The following is a 21,089-nucleotide window of genomic DNA, read 5'->3' as shown; positions in this document are numbered from 1 at the left end:
AAAGAAAAAGTCTTTGAAAATACACGCAAGGTATAGGTGTGAGTTATAACTTGCATGTAAGTAATAAAAACACATGTAAATTATAAAATACTGGTCTCAGTTCCTCTGTAGCAGGATAAATAGAGCAACCTTTTTTTTTTTTTTTCTAAATCAAGTTAGAAAACAAACACAGGAACACTGTGAGCCCTTTAGTCACACCATGTCATGGAGAAACCTTCTGGACTTTTAAGTTCTAGAAATCTGCAACTCCTCAGTATTGTAGCTATATTCTTCCTTTGCTCAAGATGCCGGGAGCTCTTTGGCAGTGGAGGAGGGTGGGTGGGGACTGCTGACCAGCTACCAGGCCAGATCCTGTCTCCAGTCAGCCCAGGTTGCAAAACAGGTTTCCATTCCATGCTGGGTTGGGGAACACAGGCAGCCACAGTTCCACCCAGCAGCTCCTCCCGGGGGTGGGGTTAGGACTGCACACACCCTTCTGGGGCCTCACCTACGTGCCTCAGTGTAAAGGACGTGGACCCAGGACTCTGCAAGGGCCTGGTGGACCTCCCGACCCATGGGCTGCACAGTTGGGAATGACTAATGTTTTCTCCATTTCCTGTCTGAGAGGTGTATGGAGTGTCGGAGGAGGCATTGGCTGAAAACACTCCTGCGGGGTCTACTGGGGAGGCCACTGCCTGGACAGATGTGAGAGGACCTGCTTGGCTGCCCAGGAGGCTGGGGCCTGGCTTCAGACAAGTAGGGAACCCAGCATGGCCTTTGTTACCCCTTATTCCAGCTTGACTGCAGGGGCTCAGGCTGGATCTCAGTCCCACTTGCCCCCTTGGCAGGTGCTTTTGTGCATTGCGCAAGTTACACAACCAAACGCAGCAGTCCTGGACACTAACCAGGAGGGTGAGGTGGTGGGACAAGGGAGAGTCCCAGAGCACCCTGGGGGATGTTGCCGCCTTCTGGTAGCTCCCCCAAGGTCCTGGCTCCTGCCTCACCAATGCTGCTCTGTGACCTTGGGCTTGTCCCCAGGAGGTAGTGGAACTGTAGGACCCTTGAGACCCTCCCCTCACACTTGTGCTGCCCTCTGGGGCATCCTGGGAGGCTGTGGCTGACACTATTACTGCTCTTCTGTCTGCAGGCTCCAGGGCCCTGTGGAGCATCATGAACTGGGAACAGTAGAGGAGCCTGAGAGCCTCTCTGCAAAAAGGAAGGAAGCGCCAGCAGTTCTTTCTCCCCGTGCCTGACCGCATCATCCAGCGTCTCCTCTGCCCCCTCTGGCTGCTGGACTACGGCCAAGCTTCCAGCAGGACCATCCCCCAGGGGATGGGCAACTGGTGAAGTAGGTCTCACTGCCGGGGCCCAGTTGGCCACACCATGAACCTCCAGGCCCAGCCCAAGGCTCAGAACAGGCGGAAGCGTTGCCTCTTTGGGGACCAGGAACCAGCTGCCAAGGAGCAGCTCCAATCCCTGCAAGCACCACAGCAGCCCCCGGCCCCTCCACCGTCCAGAGTGAAGGAGGAGCCTTACTTTGCGCACGAGGGTCCAGCAGGGGCTGCCCCCGCCTCCCTCCCTTGCTTTCCGTTGCGCTTCCACCACCTGTGGACACGTCCCTATATGTTTCTCCTTCTCGCAGGCTGGGCTGCACCGTCTCTGAGAACTAGTGTGTGTCCCAGCCCTAACCTCTTCCCCGTGGCTTCCCCGTATCACAGAGGTTCTCGCTGGTACCCTGAGGCTGGCAAGCGGGGGCCCTGGCTCCAACTTCCCAGAAGGAGGTGGTCCTGGCACAGACCCTGTTACAGACTTGCACACATGGACGGACCAAGTCACTGAACTCCGTGGTGTATGGGTCTGAGCGAACCATGTTGTCTCAGCAGGTGGGCTCGGTCAAGTGGCCCAACTCTGTGATGGCTCCAGGGCGGGGCCCGGAGCGTGGAGGGGTTGGGGGTGTCAGTGACAGCGGCTGGCAGCAGCAGCCGGGCCAGCCTCCGCCCCACTCGACATGGAATCGCCACAGCCTGCCCCTTTACAGTGGACCCAAGGGAAGCCCTCATCCTGGCATGGGGGTCTCCACCTACTATAACCACCCTGAGCCACTGAAGCGGGAGAAAGCAGGGGGGCCACAGCTGGACCGCTTTGGGAACGCTGTGCGGCCAATGGTGCCGCAGAAGGTGCAGCTGGAGGTTGGGCGGCCCCAGGCACCCCTGAACTCTTTCCATGTGGCCAAGAAGCCGCCGAACCAGACGCTGCCCCTGCAGCCCTTCCAGCTGGCGTTCGGCCACCAGGTGAACCGACAGGTCTTCCGGCAGGGCCCATCGCCGCCCAACCCCGTCGCCGCCTTCCCACCGCAGAAGCAGCAGCAGCAGCAGCAGCAGCAAGCGGCCCTTCCCCAGATGCAGCTCTTTGAGAACTTCTACCCCATGCAGCAGCCACCCTCTCAGCAGCCCCAGGACTTTGGCCTGCAGCCGGCCGGACCACTGAGTCAGTCCCACCTGGCTCACCACAGCCTGGCACCCTACCCCTTCCCCCCAAACCCTGACATGAACCCAGAACTGCGCAAGGCCCTCCTGCAGGAGTCAGCCCCGCAGCCTGTGCTACCTCAGGCCCAGATCGCCTTTCCCCGCCGTTCCCGCCGCCTCTCTAAGGAGGGCGTCCTGCCTTCCACCACCCTGGATGGGGCCGGCACCCAACCTGGGCAGGATCCCGCCAGCAACCTGTTCCTGCACCACTGGCCCCTGCAGCAGCCACCACCCGGCCCCCTGGGGCAGCCCCATCCTGAAGCTCTGGGATTCCCACTGGAGCTGAGGGAGTCGCAGTTGCTGTCGGACGGGGAGAGACTGGCACCCAATGGCCGGGAGCGGGAGGCTCCCGCCATGGGCAGCGAGGAGGGCACGCGGGCTGTGGGCACAGGGGACTGTGGGCAGGTGCTACGGGGTGGGGTGATCCAGAGCACTCGACGGAGGCGCCGGGCGTCCCAGGAGGCCAATTTGCTGACCCTGGCCCAGAAGGCAGTGGAGCTGGCTTCACTGCAGAACACAAAGGTGAGAGTGGCATGGGCTGGGCACAGACCTGGCGGAGGGCAGGGCGAGCTGTGTCTGGGGCCAGGGGAGAGCAAGTGACTCCAGGGTCACAAGGGCAGTTTTCTCCCTTCATTGAAGGAAATGAAAGAACCCATCCATTTCAGGGAGTTCTGAACTCTGCATGCAAAGAATCTCTAAGTAGGTGTATCCATACCTGAAGGGTAGATGGGTTTTATACACATACAGGGTTGCAGGCAGGAAAATGCAATACACCATCGTGGGTTGCCGTCTTCCTTTGGGACTTGCAGGGTTGGAAGTAGAGGGAGGTGAAACCATTTCCAGATCCAGGATGCTAAAAGACAAGAATGTGGTAGTGGTTACACAGGTGGTTATACTTGTCAAAATGCATCAAACTATAATTAAAAATAGGTGCATTCTGTTGCATTTAAATTATACAGCAGTAAAGCTGATTGGAAAGAAAAGACAATCTAAATGGGGAAGAAGAATGAATAGAATTTGAGCACCTATGTTGTACCTGGAGTTTCTTATCTTTGATCACAAGTAATTTCTCATCAAACCCTATGAGAGGGATGCTGGCATTTATCCCATTTTATTGCTAAAGAAGCTAAGGCCCAAGTGGGATTTCCCAAGGTCACAAATGTAGGACAGAAGCTAGTATCTGACTCCAAAGCCAGTGTTTGCCCCTTCCCTCACTGGAGGTCTCAACCCTCGAAGCCTATAGGGCCAGACCTATGTGTAGGAGGCTGCAGAGCTTGACTTCACTCCAGCCAGTTGCCAGTGGGGAAATAGATCCAAAGACCACCCTTACCTTGCCACAGGTTCCTTGCTTGCTTTCTTTTGCAGAGATATGTTTTGAATATATAGATACTATTTCACATGCCATGCACCGTGTAGACCAAACAAAACACATATCGATTAGCCACTTTTGGCCTGAGTTGGCCATCTGGGGATTCCTGCTCCAGGCCAGGATGGGAGAACCTGGCAGAAGGGAGGTTATGGAGAGTATTGGGGAATATGGTGGGGGAAAAGGTGGTCAGGGAAAGGCCAGGTTGCCAAAGACCATTGGGAACCATCATGGGTGTCTTTGAGTCCCTGAATCAAATGGGATTAGGGGTCCCGGACCAGCAGATCAGGACTTACCTTCTAACCGTCTCCATTTCCTCTCTCTCTCCTTCTCCAGGATGCCAGTGGCTCTGAGGAGAAGCGGAAAAGTGTATTGGCTTCAACTACCAAGTGTGGGGTGGAGTTTTCTGAGCCTTCCTTAGCTGCCAAGCGAGCACGAGAGGACAGCGGGATGGTACCCCTCATAATCCCAGTGTCTGTGCCTGTGCGGGCTGTGGACCCAACTGAGGCAGCCCAAGCTGGAGGTGTTGACGAGGATGGAAAGGGTCCTGAACAGAACCCCACTGAACACAAGCCGTCGGTCATCGTCACCCGCAGGCGGTCCACCCGTATCCCTGGGACTGACGCCCCAGCTCAGGTATGAGAGGTGCCCCATGCAAGCAGCTCAGTACCTGAGTGCTCCTGGTGACCTAATATTATATGGGAAAAAAGAGAACATGGCAGTATAGGTGGGATTCAAGTCACGCATGGGGATATTATATTTTCCAAACAAAACTTTTGGACAAATGAACTTATGAGGGACAAAGAGACAATTTTATACTTGAAATTTGGACTGTTTAGGAAAATCCAGAATGTGTGAATCTCTTTTATTTCAGGTCAGCAAATTTTGATTTGGCCTCTAATATGGGTCGGGCCTTGTGCTAGGTACTGGGATATAGAAATGTTTGCTTGTTCTGTCAGTATAAACATGTATGTTGTACTCTCCCACTAAGACTGAGGTTTTGTCTATTTCTTCTTAGTTCTGTCAGTATTAGTTTTATGCATTTTGATGCAATGTTAATTGCATAGCTATTTAGAACTGGATTAGACACTTTATCATGAAATGTTTTTTTATTTTTAGTAATCTTTTTGCCTTTTAAAGTCTACTTTGTCAGATATTTCTCTTTCCATTAGTGTGGGTGGGAGGAGGATGGGATGTGTATCTTTTCCATCTTTTTACTTTCATCCTTTCTGTATCCTTCTACTTAAGGTGTATCTTTCAACTGGATTTATAATTGGGGTTTGTTATCATCTGTTCTAACAACCTTTGTCTTTTCGTTAGAGCATTGATACGGTTTACATTTAATGTAATTACTGATAAACTTTGGTTTAAATCTGCCATCCACTTATCCCATCCTGCCTTTTCTTTCTTCCTTTTTTTTCCCCTCTTTTTTTGTTTTCCTTTGGATTGATTGGGTTTGTTATTCCATTTCCCCTCTTTATTAATTTATTAATTATATACTTATGTATTACTCCTTTAGTGATTACCATAGCAGCTTTTATTACCTGGATTTCTATTAGAGAATTAAACCCTACAGAAGGGTATTTGAGTGACCATTTTCTCAGTGATCTGGAGGATGGTACATAGTACCATTCTAGATGTGTAGGAGAGATGTCAACTTATTACATAGTGAATGCCTTATGACATTAAAGCTTAATCCTCTGGTTGAGAAGCGTTCCTAGAGATTAAAATACATTCTTAGCTTATTGAAATCTAATATAAGTTAGTGCTTTGCCTCTTCTTGGACAATGCAGAGTTCTTATAACCCTTTAACTCCATTTTCCCCTAACCCCTAACTTGTAGAATTATTGACATGACTTCATTCTCCCTATATTTTAACATTGATAGGACATTATAACATTATGGTTTTGTTCAGTTGTTGTTCATTTTAGATTTATTCAAATACTTAAGAGTGTTTTGTTGCTTTTTATTTCTTCTCATATCTCCAAGCTTCCATCTCAGTTCATTTATATGCTCTTTGAAGAACATCCCTTAGTATTTCCTTTAGTTCCTTTAGTGTGAGTCTGTTAGTGATAAATTTTATTAGTCTTTGATTGTCTGAAAATGTTTTTATTTCATCTTCATTTTTGAAGGATAACTTTGCTGGGTAGAGAATTCTGTGTTGGTAGTTTTTTTTTTTTTTCTTGGCACTTTAAAGATGTCATTCCATTGTTTTCAGGCTGAGAAATCACTATAATCCATATTGTTGCTCCTTTGAATGTAAGGTATCTTTTTATCTTGTTTTCAAGTTTTTTTTTTTTTTGTCATTGGTTTTCAGCAGTTTTGCTGTGAAACCTAAGTATTGATCTCTTTGTATTTATCCTGTTTAGAGTGCATCTGCTCCATTTTCTGTCTCCTCTCCTGGGACTCCAGTTACACGTTTTGTTAGCGCTTTTCACTGTATCCCCTATTTTGTGTGTCATGCACTTTTCTGTGTTTTCCATTTCTTTTTTGCAGTATGCGGGCCTCTCACTGTTGTGGCCTCTCCCGTTGCGGAGCGCAGGCTCCGGACACACAGGCTCAGCGGCCATGGCTCACAGGCCCAGCCGCTCCGCGGCATGTGGGATCCTCCCAGACCGGGTCACGAACCCGTGTCCCCTGCATCAGCAGGCGGACTCTCAACCACTGCGCCACCAGGGAAGCCCCATTTCTTTTTTTTTTAAGTCTGACCTATCTTTCAGTTCACCAGCTCTCTCTTTAGCTGTGTCTAACATGTTGTTAAGCCCATTCATTGAATTCTTGTCTTCAGTTATTTTATTTTTCAGTAACCTGAATTTTCATTTGGTTCATTTTTAGAGTTTCTAGTTCTTTGATGAGATTCTCAACCTTGGCTTTTATTTTATTGCATAACTTAAGCATAGTTTTCTTTTCTTTTCTTTTTTTTTCCTTTTTTGGCTACACCGCATGACCTGTGGGATCTTAGTTCCCCAACCAGGGATTGAACATGGGCCCCAGCAGTGAAAGCGCCAAGTTCCAACCACTGGACCAGCAGGGAATTCCCAAGCATAGTCTTCTTAAAGTTTATGTCTCATAGCTCTGTTAATGGGATCCCTGTGGGTCTGTGTTTATTATCTGCTATTTCTTGTTTTTAAATCACATCTTACTCTTTTGTATATCTGGCTATTTTTTATTGAATGTCAGACATTATATATGAAAAATTGTTGAGGTAATTAAAGACTCTGGATGCTGTTCTCTACTGGAGAGGATTTGTCTCTGCATCTGACAGGTAGCAAAGAGCACAAGCAATCCTGGATTACTTTAACTTAATCAGATGATTTGAAGCTGGGCATTATTCCATTTGAGAACTAATCTATATCTGATTCACCTTTATTCTGAGGATATAGCCCTTTGGAGTCCCAATCCAAAGCCTAGGGGTTCACCAGGCTCTCCTTCCTTGGCAAGCTCTAAACTCCAGTTTTTATTCTGCTGGTTCCTTGAATTTATTAAAAGCTTTACTCAGTTTCTCAGCCTTTCCATTGTCTCTTCCATAACAGCATCTATCTCTAGGGAAAACACAATTCTAAATGCTGGGCTCACCTTTTTGGCTTTCCTTCTTTTTTCCTGGATCTTGGCTCTTTAATTCTTTGCCAACTAATTTGTTCTCTGGTACCTGCAGAAATGTGGTTTTGTATAGCATCTAGATTTTATTAGTCATTCGCAACTGGAGAGTTGGCCTGCATGCCTGTTGTCTATAACAGAAAGGAGAGCTTCAAGATCATCATGAGTAGCACAGTCTCCGCTCTCTGGAATCTTGTTCTCTGGCTGGGAGAGAGTTTGTGGTGGAGGCTAGAGGCTTGGGCAGCTTGTCCTGAGGATGGCAGGAAGGAGCCTGAGCAACTACACAGCTCAACATACCCATTTCATAGATGAGGAAATAGGTCCAGAAAAGACCAGAGGCTTACCTAAGATCATACAGCCAAGTAGTGGCAGAGCTAGCCCTGGAATTTGGATCTCTTGAATCCTGCCTGAGGACTCTCACTATACCAGGCTTTTTGGGAGGTCTGTCTCTTTCTATCTGTCTCTCTCTTTGTGTTACAGACATTTTCAATCATGCACAGAAGTAGAGAAAATGGTATAATGAGTCCTAATATTTAGCCATCACCCTCTTTTACAGTTTTCAAAATACAACCAATCTTCTTTCATTTGTACCTCTACTTCTCCCTGCCACTGGATTTTTTTTTTGAAGCAAATCCCAAACATCACATCATTCCATCCATAAATACTTTGGTTTTGTACCTGAAATACACCATACATAAGGATTCTTTCCCTCCCTTCCTTCCTCCCTCCCTTCCTTCCTTCTTTCCTCCCTTCCTTACTTCCTTCCTTCCCTCCTTCCTTCCTTCCTTCCTTCCTTCTTTCCTCCCTTCCTTCCTCCCTTCCTTCCTTCCTTCCTCCCTTCCTTCCTTCTTTCCTCCCTTCCTTCCTCCCTCCCTTCCTTCCTTCTTTCCCTCCCTCCCTCCCTCCCTTCCTTCCTTCCTTCCTTCCCACGTCATCACACATAAAAAATCAATATGAGGGCTTCCCTGGTGGCGCAGTGGTTAAGAATCTGCCTGCCAATGCAGGGGACACGGGTTCGAGCCCTGGTCCAGGAAGATCCCACATGCTGCGGAGCAGCTAAGCCCGTGCGCCACAACTACCAAGCCTGCGCTCTAGAGCCCGCAAGCCACAACTATTGGAGCCCACACTAGTAGAGCCCGTGCTCCACAAGAGAAGCCACTGCATTGAGAAGCCCCTGCACTGCAACAAAGAGTAGCCCCCGCTCGCCACAACTAGAGAAAGCCCGTGCGCAGAAACGAAGACCCAACACAGCCAAAATAAATAAACACAAAATCAATATGAAAAATATTGTCAAATATTTAGAATAGTTTAAATCCATTTTCCCTATAAAATCACAAATCATTACAGCTAGCTTGAGTTCATGTTGGATTTCTTGTCTAGAAGTTTGGGGGCCTTTGGCGCCACTGCATTTTTTTCTGTGCAATCATATGGTTCCCCGTAGGGGGAGAGAATGAGCAATGTCATTTCTTCCTAGTCTATAGAAGACCAGAGAGGGCACAGATGGCTAAAAGACATGGCCAAGGCTTCCTGGGGGACTCAGGGCCCTCTGCTGGAAGGTCTTGTGGGAGCTGGAACCTGGGGGGGGAGAAAGCCTGTTGTTCCTGGGCCCAGTCAGTGTGGCCAGTCTCACCTGTGCACCCAGGGAGATGATTGATGTCACTCACTTGTATAGGGCTCCATTCTCTCTTGAGAGGATAGGGATGCAGCAAGGAAAGGCCTCTATTCCTGTACAGCCCTGCCCTCTATTCTGTATGGAGGCCCACAAGGCATACCAAGCAGGGAGAAGTGTAAGCCAGGAGGGCTAACCTTTGACAGCAAAAGTAGGACTGATACTATGAGAATAAAAGTTCTTCAAGGACAGGGCTGTCCTGTTCACTCTGTGGTCCCATGCCTAGCTTGGGTCTTGGCACGTGATATGGGCCTCCATCTAATGCAGAGCTTGGAGTTTAAGTAGTGATAGTAGTCAGTATTGATTGAGTAATTACTCTGTACCAGGTACTGTTCTCAGTGATTTCCATGTATTAATTTATTTAGTCCTCATAGCTACCCCATTAGGTAGGCATTTGTTATTCCCATGTTAAAAATGATAATGCACACAGAGTTAAGTATTTTAAGTGGTAATTAAAGGAAGTAGATCCCAGTCCAAGCAATCCAGTTCCAGGGCCTGGCCCTTAACTACAATAGTTCCCTGCCCTGTAGCATACTTTATAGCAGGGGTTGGCAACTATGACCTGTGAACCAAATCCAGCCCTAAGACTATTTTTTACGCTTTTCAAAGGATTATTTTAAAAGGGCAGGGGGTAGGGTCAGGAGAAGAAGAAGAATATGCACCGAAGAATATGTGTGTGGCCTACAAAGCCTAAAATATATACTATCTGGCCCTTGACATAGACAGTGTGCTGACCCCTTACCTAGAGGAGACAGTAAGAAGGGCTTTAGGATCTGCTTCCTGTCTCAGGCTTGCCTTAGTGGGTGTGGTGGGCAGACTAAGTTCCAAAGGTGAAACTGGCAAGCAGTGGTCAAGACTTCAGTTTTTATGGGGCTTCCCTGGTGGCGCAGTGGTTGAGAGTCTGCCGGCCGACGCAGGGGACACGGGTTCGTGCCCTGGTCCGAGAGGATCCCACGTGCCGCGGAGCGGCTGGGCCCGTGAGCCATGGCCGCTGAGCCTGCGCGTCCGGAGCCTGTGCTCCACAACGGGAGAGGCCACAACAGCGAGAGGCCCGCGTACTGCAAAAAAAAAAAAAAAAAAAAAAAGACTTCAGTTTTTCCCAGGATGTAGGTGGCTGAGCCATCTTGGCCTGTTTCCTTCTCCAGGCTGAGGACATGAACATCAAGTTGGAGGGGGAACCTTCAGTGCGGAAACCAAAGCAGCGGCCGAGGCCTGAACCTCTGATCATCCCCACCAAGGCGGGCACTTTCATCGCCCCTCCCGTCTACTCCAACATCACCCCGTACCAGAGCCACCTGCGCTCCCCTGTCCGCCTAGCTGACCACCCCTCCGAGCGGAGCTTTGAGCTGCCCCCCTATACACCACCCCCCATCCTCAGCCCCGTGCGGGAAGGCTCCGGACTCTATTTCAATGCCATCATGTCGACCAGCAGCATCCCAGCCCCTCCTCCCATCACGCCAAAGAGTGCCCATCGCACCCTGCTCCGGTCTAGTGAGTGATCCCCCCTCGGCAGCCGTGAGGGCAGGCATTGTGGGATGGCGGTGGGTAGGGAAGACAGCTTCTGGCACTGCCGGCTTTCGGCCGGAATGCTGTGGGAAATGGGGCTCTACTGTCTCCTTTGAGAGAGAGAAGGAGGTTGTCCTGGCTCAAGTACACGCTGTGGTTGGGGAGAGGAGGTGTCAGCCCAACTGCTTGGACTTAAATCCCAATTCCACAATTTACTGTTCCGTCCCCTGTGGAAGTGATTTAAACTCCCTGGGTCTCTGTTTCTTCAGCATGTAAATGAGGATGTTAGTAGTGTTTGGTTAATGATGAAATTGCCAATATGTATTCAGCTATTTTTAGAACCACAAACAGCAGTTTCCTATGGTTCAACCTAATAGCTACCTCAGAAGGTTGTGGTGAGGTCCAGATGCATTAACACACGTAAAGCACTTTACACTGTGCCTGGCGTGTCACATTTGTTCTTATTATTAGGTGGCAGATCCTGTCTCCTGGGTCTCTCGAACAGTCATTTTGGCCCAGAGCAGACATTTTAGCTGGCCTGGGTGGTGAATTGCTGAAAAATGTTGCCCACTCCACACAAGAATTCATTTCCCCTGAAAAATGGGATAATCCTATCTCAGGGTGATAGAGAAGATTGAGAGTAACACAGGGGTGAGGCAGTGCGGTTAACCTCTGACCCTGACCTCATCGTGGCATGCCTCTCTGGTGTCTGGGTGAGAAATGGCTCACCCTGGGCTGGCTGGCCTTTGGCTCTTCCATTTCTACTGGAAGCTTGGAAGCCTCTCTCCCTGCCTGGGTTGTGCAGGAAGAAGTCGCTGTAGGGACCAGCTTGGCGGCAAAGAAGAGGTCTGTCCATCCATGAGGATTTTTCTTGCACTCAGGTGTAAAGCCTGAACTGGGTCCTGTGAGGGCACTAGTAATGTGTGGGACACCGTGGTCTGTTCTAAAGAGAGTGCTGGGTCATTAGGGCGTTGACTTGAAAGCCTGGGAGACAGGAAAGCAGAAGTTTCAGGCAGAGTGGGATCAGCAGTCAGTGAGTGAAGCCTGCAGAGGCTGCTAGCCCTAGTGGTGAGGAAAGCATTTATCGAAGAGAGGGTGGGGTTATAGCTGAGCTTGACCTAGGAAGCAGGTGGGGAGGGCACACTAGGCAGAAGAAAGGAGAGGTGCAAAGGCCCAGAGGTGGGACTGTGCAGGGAGCACGAGGGGCCATGAGGGAGCGGCATGCGAAGATGGACGGTCCAGGCAAGGCGGTGGCGGGATGCATAGCTGGCAGGGGAACCGCCTTGAACACTGAGCTGAGGAGTTGAAGTTTTCTCTCAGGTTGCAGAGAGGAGCCAGCAGATTTTGCTTTTGGAGCAAGAGAGTGTCTTGATCACACAGGGCGTTAAGATTAGCTCGGGAGAAACCAAGGCAGAGAACCCAGCAAGGAAGTGACAAGATAATTATGAAACAGTGATCTTCACCACCTCGTTTGTGTGGCGCAAGTTTCAGCCTCTTTACTAGAGCAACCATAGTTGAGTGCTGGACTTAATGCTGTACTGTGGGCGCTCCTGGGGCAGAACATGGCTCTAGTAGTGGAACTGGTGGCAGTAGTAATAAGAGTAGCTAATATTTATCGAGGGCTCAGCTTTCGTGCATGATTTCATTCAATCCTCACATCAACCTAGGGAGATAGGTAGCAACAGCCCCTTTCAGCAGGCGTGAAAATGGAGGCACCCACATATTTGGTAAAGTCGCAGCTAGTTGTCACAATTGCAGGCTGCAGAGCCAGGACTCAGGGTGCCTGATTTCCCAGCGTGAACCTCTGAGCCACTGCTGTGGCTCTTGTGCATAAAGAGCAGCCACCTAGGGTTGGAGAGGGTGGCTTTGCTGAAGCGCAGAGGGCGCCATTTACTAACCTACCTTTTGTCCCATAGATAGCACTGAAGTCACCCCGCCTGTCCTCTCTGTGATGGGGGAGGCCACCCCAGTGAGCATCGAGCCGTAAGTTCAGCCCAGCCTCTGGCTCAGGGGGTGAGGGTGGCCAGCTGGAGTCCGGTGCATGCAGGTGGGCCCTACGAGGAAGAGGAGGCTTCTGCGGGCTGGGGGCTGAGTAGACCTCTCTGGGCTTCTGCACTTAGCCCTGGGCTTCACTGATCCCCACCCCAGCTTCTGTGTGGAAGTCACAGGGAAGGAAAGGACCAGCTCAGTTTGAATTTGCCTCTGAGGAACATTAGAAGGCAGTTCAAGAGACTCTTTCCCTGTCTGTAAACCTGGAGCTTCTCCCCTTTCCAACCTCTGGGCCTTGCCTTTCTGGCAGCACCAGGTGCCACTTGCCAGGCTGTCCTCATAGAAGCCAGGTTCCCTTACACCCAGCTGAAGCCTTGCTGCGCTCAGCCCCTGCCAGCTACCCCCGCATCGTCTCCATCCTCAGGGAGGAAGTAGGGTTCCCCATCCCCACAGAGTGGAGCCTCACTCCCTGCCCTTTCCGCCCCTGCAGCCGGATCAACGTGGGCTCCCGGTTCCAAGCAGAAATCCCTTCGATGAGGGACCGCGCCTTGGCAGCCGCAGACTCCCACAAGGCCGACTTGGTGTGGCAGCCATGGGAGGACCTAGAGAGCAGCCAGGAGAAGCAGAGGCAAGGTGAGAGGGCAGGAGCCAGCAGGCAAAGCAGGCAAAGGCCAGCTATTGGGCAGTGGGCGGGCTAGGCTCCGCCCCATGCAGCCCAGCCCAGCCCAGCCCAGCCCTAAAAGTGCCTTTCTCTCCTCCCTCCCCAGTGGAAGACCTGCTGACAGCTGCCTGCTCCAGCATTTTCCCTGGAGCTGGCACCAACCAGGAGCTGGCCCTGCACTGTCTGCACGAGTCCAGGGGAGACATCCTGGTGAGACACTGCCCCTGGTGGAGGGAGGGCCCCTTGGGGAGGCTGGCAGGGATCCGTGTGTGTGTGTTGTCCAGGAGCCAGGCCTGTCGGCGAGCTGATCTGAGGCAGGCAGGAAGGTCTAACCAAGTTGGGGATGGTAGGGGGTCGGCCTGAGGGAGCCCTGGTTCCAAACTACAGACTTTGCTGTGCAAGGTCCGCCCCAGTCTCTGATCCTGGGTAGTGGGTCCCCACCCTCAGACAGGGCTGTCACTGAGGGCCTTCTCTATCTGTGGCTGCCTGCCTTGGGGACCGTGTGTTTCCTCTTTTAAGAGGCCCTGAGCAACCCAACCCCCATGCCCTTGCCATCCTGCCAGACCTCTTGCCCCCCCCGCAGTTAAGAGGGCCAAGAGTGGGTGCCCACCCTACTCAGAGGCCCGAATCTTGCCCACCAAGACCCCGGCCAGGGCCTTGACCTTTTCTTCACTTCCCTTTTAGGAAACGCTGAATAAGCTGCTACTGAAGAAGCCCCTGTGGCTCCACAACCACCCATTGGCAACTTATCACTACACAGGTGGGCTGGCAGGGTGGGCCTGGGGCCTGGGGCCTCGAGGGGTCTCCAGCATCAGTGGGGCTCAGTTCAGTGCTGAGTCACAGCCCAGGGTGGGGCGGGGGTGGAGAGGTGGGGGGCAGATAAGCCAAGATCCAGTGTGAGGGGACTGACACCAGAGCTGGGGTGGCTCTCAAGGAGCTTCCTGTGCCCTGCAAGGGAAGGGAGAAGGGCATAAGCAGGTGGGAGCCCATCCGGGTAGAAGAGCCCAGGGTGTGGGTATAAGGGGCAGGAACCCAGGGAGTGCCACCCAAATTGACATCAGGTGCTGGAACTTAGAGGACCCCTGGAGTGCCATGTCCCATTCTGGGGACTGTGCTTTAAGAGGGACGTTGACCAAATGGCATAATCATAGCAGTCCCTGGTATCGACCCCCGTCGAGTGGTGCATCCCATCTGTGCCAGGTATATCACCAAGGGCTCCACATGCATTGTCTCACTGAGTCTGTACCACAGCTGGTGAGGTGGCTTCTATTACTAGTTCCCATTTCACAAGTGGGGAAAGTGAGGCTCAGAGGCTAAGCGACATGGCTAGTAAGTGACAGAAGCAGGATGTGGAGCCAGCTCTGAATGCCTGCAGAGACAGCGGCTAGATGACCTCACACTTTTCTGCTGGTCAGAATTGCCCCTGCACTGCTCACAGTCCCACCCCCTCACTACCCTGGCTTCCTCTTTGCCCTGCAGGCTCCGACCAGTGGAAGATGGCTGAGAGAAAGCTGTTCAACAAGGGCATTGCCATCTACAAGAAGGATTTCTTCTTGGTGCAGAAGCTGGTGAGCTGGGGCTCTGTTTTGGGGGCAAGAGAGGGGCAGGAACTGCCTGCATGATTTGGGGGCTCCCTCTGCCAGTGGGGGGCGGCCCTGCAATTGCTTACCAAGGCCTCTTACAAAGCAGTTAGGTCAATGCCACTAAGTAGCTTCAGAGACATTTTTTCTTTTTCTTTCTTTCTTTTTTTTTTTTTAAATACATTTATTTATTTTTGGCTGCACTGGGTCTTCGTTGCTGCACGCAGGCTTTTTTTAGTTGCGGCGTGCGGGCTTCTCATTGCAGCGGCTTCTCGTTGCGGAGCACAAGCTCTACGCGCGCGGGCTTCAGTACTTGTGGCACATGGGCTCAGTAGCTGTGGCTCGCGGACTCTAGAGTGCAGGCTCAGTAGTTGTGGCACACGGGTTTAGCTGTTCCGCGGCATGTGGGATCTTCCCGGACCAGGGCTTGAACCCATGTCCCCTGCACTGGCAGGCGGATTCTTAACCACTGCGCCACCAGGGAAGTCCCCAGAGACATTTTTTTCTAAACAAAACAAGAATGGAAATGATCAGGCCTTTTCCCCCTTGGTTCTAAGCCCCTTCCCTCACCTTAGGCTAGGGTGGCCATACTCTGAAGTCTCAGTCCAGAGGGGAGCCTGAGTGGGCACCAGACCCAGTGGCACCAAATAAATAGTGACTTGCCTAAGGGAGAACAGGAAGAGAAGGGGGGCTGCAAGCAGAGGTGAGCCATCCTAAGGGGCTGGAGTACTTCAAAGGCCACAATTAGTGGGAGGAGAAGTCACCCCGAGATGAGGGGACCGAGAGCTAGCAAGTGACTATAACTGACCTAGGGGGCTTCTGCCCACTTCCTGTCAGGCCCGGGCCTTCCTTCCAGTAACTCAGCTGACAGAGTAGCGGAAGCCTGGGCCTAGTTTTCCTAGATTCTCTTGTCCTCCCCCTGTGTTCTTCTGGGAGAGTGATATGCTAATCCAAGGGCTTGCATCTCCCCACCAGCCCTGTCTCACAAAGCCTGGGCTATGGCGAGAGTGAGCTGTGTGGACAGCTGAGGGAAGAGCGCTTCCTAGAATGTGCTCTTTCCTCCTGGGATTGTAGGTTGTACCAGGAACGCCCTGGGGCCTGGACCAAGTGCTGACAAATTCTCCTACAAGGGCCCTGTTGTGAGGACAGTCGTTTGCTGGGCTCCCTGATTGGGCAATATTGCCCGGAAGTACATGCCTTGTGAAGCTCACTGAGGTGCCCCTAATGCCTTAATGAAAAGAGCAGACCATTAGTCAGGCTAACAGATGATCAGAGGGAATTAATAGTAAAAGTATAAACAGGATCTAGTTAATAAATTTGTGACTTGGCCATTCCTGGAAGATGAGTCATATCTGCTTCCTGCTCATGCACAGAGGGCCCTCACTGACCCCTTGGGCTCTGTGGACAGGACACCCCAGTTCCCAGTGCAGCCCAGCAGCTGGCTGAGCACTCTGGGAGTCTGGGGAGGTGGGGGAGAGTCAGAGAAAACAGCTTGGGGGTTGGGGGGAGGTAGTCCAGAAACCAAACCCAGTGGCCAAATGGATTTGTGAAACAGGAGGGCTAGGGTTTCAGAGCTTGGGAGGCCCTTGGGGATCATCTGGTCTCATCCCACTCACTACTTTCACACCAAGAGCCTTGCCTAAGGCCACACAGCCATTTAGTGGCAGAGTTAGAACAAGACTTAGCCTCCTGCTTCCTCTTCAGGCTTTCCAGGGCTTACGTGTTAGTCTCCCCTGAGTTCCTCCCCAACATAGGGCAGTTTGGCAATTCTCTGTCCTCACTGCTCCCTGAGGAGGAATGAAATTGTTTGCTCCGATTGATGTAGAGAGGCTGTGTTGCCAGGTCTAGTCTGGCTTTGAATGTGGATGGTGCCCAGGCTTTTTCCCCTTTAACTTTTCATTTTGAAAAATCTCAAGCTTACAGAAAAATGGAAAGAATAGTATAATGAACACCCATATACCTCTCAGATTTACCAGTTGTTAACATTTGCCACATTTGCTGTCTCTCTGTGCCCGTAAATAAACTCACACACAACAGGTATTCTCTGTTTTAACCAATCATTAAAAGTTACAGACATCCTGACATTTGACCTAAATATTTCCTAAAACAAAGATATTCTCCTACAAAACCAAAGTACCATTATCACACCCAAGAAATTTAAACTGACACAATAATGCTCTCTAATACATGATCCGTATTCAAATTTCCCCAATGGCTCCATGTTGTCCTTTTTAGCTTTTTTTAAAAAAAATAGTGCTGAAGTGTTGAATTGGTCAGTGGTTTGTGCAGAGCAGGTGTTGGAGACATGCTTGTATTTCCTGGGTTTATTGGGTTTAGTGTTTGCTAAGGTTAACGGAGGGGCATGCAGGGATAAGAAAGGCTGGAGTGCCCCCAGGCAGGTGAGCTGAACCAGGAACTCTGACCTCAGTTTTGGCTTCATACCAGATCCAAACCAAGACCGTGGCCCAGTGTGTGGAGTTCTACTACACCTACAAGAAGCAGGTGAAGATTGGCCGCAATGGGACGCTAACCTTCGGGGATATGGATACAAGTGATGAAAAGTCGGCCCAGGAAGAGTTTGAAGTGGATATTAAGGTGACTCCCTTCCCTGCCCCAGCTGCTTAGGCTGAGGTGGGAGCCTGAGGCCAAGCTCTCCAGGACTCCCTGGAGGGCAGAGAGAGGAAGGCAGTGTCCCTGACAGCCCCAGGGAGCTGATGTCCTGGACACTGGCCCTGGACCTTTGGGTTCCCCTCTCTATCTGCCAGTGTCATCGTAATAATGTATTGTGTTGATGCAGAACACTGGGGGAAATTTCCCACAGTATTTGCACCAGCATTGACTTATTGTCCCCTCGTAGCAGACCTCTGACACTGTTTCCTAAACTTTAGTCATTCTTATATCACCTTTACGAATTCTGCTCTATCTGCATCCTACCACATGTCACCATTACTACTTTTGTCATGTCCATACACCACTTGTGCTTTTAATATTTTTCTTTAAATCAACCCATTTTTTACTCAAGGGAAGCTTTAGATCACAATCATAAATTGAAAACCGGTGTTGCTTGCCATAGAAGGTACTGGTAAAAATAAATATATATGAAAAACAAACAATATTATTAAATTCTAGCCAGATACTATTACCTGCCGAGGCTCTGAGATGAGGCCTGACCTCTCCTTGTTAAGTCTAGAACAGTATAAAAGACACATTAATACCAACTCTAGACTTTGTCCTTGACATAATCAGGATTGAAAGAGAATTGCAAAGAGAACGTTATTCAATTCTGTGAAAAGAGAATGTTATTTAATTCTGTGTCCATGTATCCACCTAATATCATCTTGGGGTCACAAGTCCACACTTGGTGACATGCTGCTCTAAGACAGGGAGTGATTTAGTTCCCACTTGCAGATGGGAAGGGGGTAGAGATACAGAAAACATTACAAAGATAGCTTAGAATGGAGCTCAAGGCTGCTGCCTGGTTCCACCAGACCACCCTGCCCTAGAATGTGTCTCTTGGACACACCCAAGAGGACAGGTGGCCTGTGGGGAGGGACTGGCATGCTCCCTCCCTGCCCCAGCTCCATCTCAAGTGCTTGGTGTCATCCTGAGGGCTTCCAGGCCTCAAGGCTCTCTCTCATTTTACCGGCAGATTAGCGCTGGGAGAGTATAGAGTCTAGCACAGGAGGCCGCACTGGTCCAAGCCAGGCTAGCAGGACTAGCAAGGCCTAGTGAGCCCCTGGCCGGGTCAGAATCGGTGCATGTGGCTGCATCACTGAGCTGTAGGCTCACTGCCCTGCTCTTGTCCCCCATAGACTTCCCAGAAGTTCCCCAGGGTGCCTCCTCCTAGAAGAGAGTCCCCAAGTGAAGAGAGGCTAGAGCCTAAGAAGGAAGTAAAGGAGACCAGAAAGGAGGAGGAAGAGATGCCAGAGACCCAGGAGAAGGCGGAGCAGGAAGAGGGGCGAGAGCGAAGCCGGCGGGCAGCGGCTGTCAAAGCCACGCAGACACTACAGGCCAATGAGTCGGTAAGTGTGACCTCCACTGGGGGAGCCCAGGGCCAGGAGGACGGCTGGAGCCGGGCCTAGGGGTGTGGGAGGGAGGGCAGAGCAGGAACATGATGATGATCATGATCATCATCATGGCAGGAAAGCACTAGATAGTTTATGCTGTTAACTCATTTTATCCTCATAACTCCATGTAGTAGGTACTGTCATTATTCCCATTTTACAGAGAAGGAAATTGAGGTCCAAGATAAGACAGCTAGTAGGCAGCCTGACTTCAGAATCCGCTATTAATTTTACCCTATACTGCTTCTGTATCTGAGTCACAGAGGAAAAAGGCTTTGTGAAAACCCAGGTGTGTGGGACACTGGGGAAGCATTCCTGACTTACAGTTCAGACAGGGCTCCCCCTAAGAGAGCCGTGTCCCTGACAAGAATTCTGAAACTGAGATGAGACAGTGGGAATAACAACAGTGGCACCTCACGCGTGTTGTCTGCGAAGTGCTTTCCTGTTCATTATCTCATTTCATCCCTTGCGATAACCCCATAAAGTGTTAGCCCTCACCTTGCTGATGGAGGAAGCTGGGTTCAGAGATGCTAAGTGACTTGCCTGAGGTCCCACCCCAGGTCTTCCTAGTGCAGTGTTCTGTCCACCACATCACAGGCCAAGAAGCAAGACATACCAGCCAGAGCTGTTCCCCCAAGAGAGAGAGGGCTGGGTAGGGTCTGCTGCGGAGCTACTATGAGAGTCTTTGTTTGTTTGTTTAATTTGTGTTGTACACTTAAACTTGCAGGAAAACCCTCACAAACTGTAGACACACAGCTGTTTGCTCCCTTCTGAGCCTTGTCTGTGCTCCTTCTCCAAGAGCTGTGCTCAGTGTACACACGCCACTGAGTTCTGCTGAACTTTTATGAATGCTTTCCTGTGTGGTTTGATCCAGTGCACACGTGTGTGACTCCTAATGGCCATGTGGGGTTCCCCTAACCCGAGGTCCATGGTTCGCATACCTTGAGCAGCACCTCTCCAGGTCTGCACCAGGTGTCCTGTGCTCTCTGGCACCTGCTTGGCGTTTCCCATGGTGGCTCATGTTGTCAGGAGCTAACTGCCTGCATGTCTGTCCCTTCAGACTGTGAGTTCTCTGATGGCAGGGGCTCCTGTCACCTCTGTATCCCCTGTGTAACCTGGCATGTTACACAGATTTGAAGGTCATTTATGGAATGAAGTCATGAATAGACTAAATGACTGAAAACATGAACCCATGTCATTAACAGAGACACCAAGACCCCTGTCAGATGCATCAGGAAGTCCTATAGCAGCTAGGGCTGTCCCACGTAATTACGGTACCAGCAGTTTGTGAAAACAGCTGTGAGTGCCTTGTCACTGGAAAGATTCAAGAGGATGCTAGGGGACCATTTGGAATGAATGTATGATCTTTAAAAGCCCTCTGTTCGCTGATATTCCATAATTCGGGATCCTCTCTTCCCCAAATCTCTTAGCTCTCCTTGTTTGACCCTCTCCAGGCCAATGACATCCTCATCCTCCGAAGCCACGAATCCAATGCCCCTGGATCTGCAGGTGGCCAGGCCTCAGAGAAGCCAAGGGAGGGGCCAGGGAAGTCACGTAGGGCACTTCCTTTTTCGGAGAAGAAGAAAAAACCAGAGCCATTTAATAAGAGCCAGAATCAGGAGAATACTTTTCCGTGTAAAAAATGTGGCAGGTAAGAAGGCAGACCCAGTCTCCACTGGGACCTGGTAGGTTGGCTGCGGTTGGGGGAGGGGCAGACGTCGATTCCTGGGGAGAAGTAGGAGGAGTCACAGCTTTCGCCCTGTCTCCTGATTGGCTCAGAGGGTTTCCCCGGGCAGTGACGTCCCTTGGCAGCTTTTAGAAGAGGGTTGATGGCACTGAATCGGGAGCCTATCGGTCCCCTTGTTGGAGGGTGGGGCTAGACCACGTGGCGCGGAGCAAGCCAGAAGGGCCGGGGAGCCCCCGTAACACGCACGCACGCACGCAGGTGCTCTAGCCTGGAGGTCCCAGGGGTGGAGACAGACCTCTTACTGGAGCCCCTCCTTCCCGGCTACAGGGTGTTTTACAAGGTGAAGAGCCGCAGCGCTCACATGAAGAGCCACGCCGAGCAGGAGAAGAAGGCGGCCGCTCTGAGGCAGAAGGAGAAAGAGGCCGCGGCCGCTGCGGCCACTGCGGCCGCCTCCCCACACCAGCCG

At 50.9% G+C, this 21,089-nt stretch overlaps 1 protein-coding gene across 1 annotated transcript; it reads left to right on the top strand.

Annotated features, from left to right (window-relative positions):
- Nucleotides 1-1,362: 1,362 nt before the first annotated feature.
- MIDEAS (mitotic deacetylase associated SANT domain protein) lies at nt 1,363-20,591 on the top strand. Its single transcript, XM_007459716.1, is given in 13 exon segments — nt 1,363-1,566; nt 1,569-1,604; nt 1,812-3,026; nt 4,207-4,506; nt 10,282-10,627; nt 12,559-12,625; nt 13,122-13,264; nt 13,399-13,502; nt 13,977-14,052; nt 14,772-14,860; nt 17,318-17,467; nt 18,685-18,894; nt 20,391-20,591. Coding segments are annotated over 13 exon segments (3,141 nt in total).
- Nucleotides 20,592-21,089: the final 498 nt, after the last annotated feature.

The sequence above is a fragment of the Lipotes vexillifer genome, unplaced genomic scaffold (assembly GCF_000442215.2).
Source record: "Lipotes vexillifer unplaced genomic scaffold, Lipotes_vexillifer_v1.1 scaffold39, whole genome shotgun sequence".
NCBI classification, from domain to species: domain Eukaryota; kingdom Metazoa; phylum Chordata; class Mammalia; order Artiodactyla; family Lipotidae; genus Lipotes; species Lipotes vexillifer.
The sequence above is the reverse complement of the archived record's forward strand: the minus strand, read 5'-3'. Positions and strand labels throughout refer to the sequence as shown.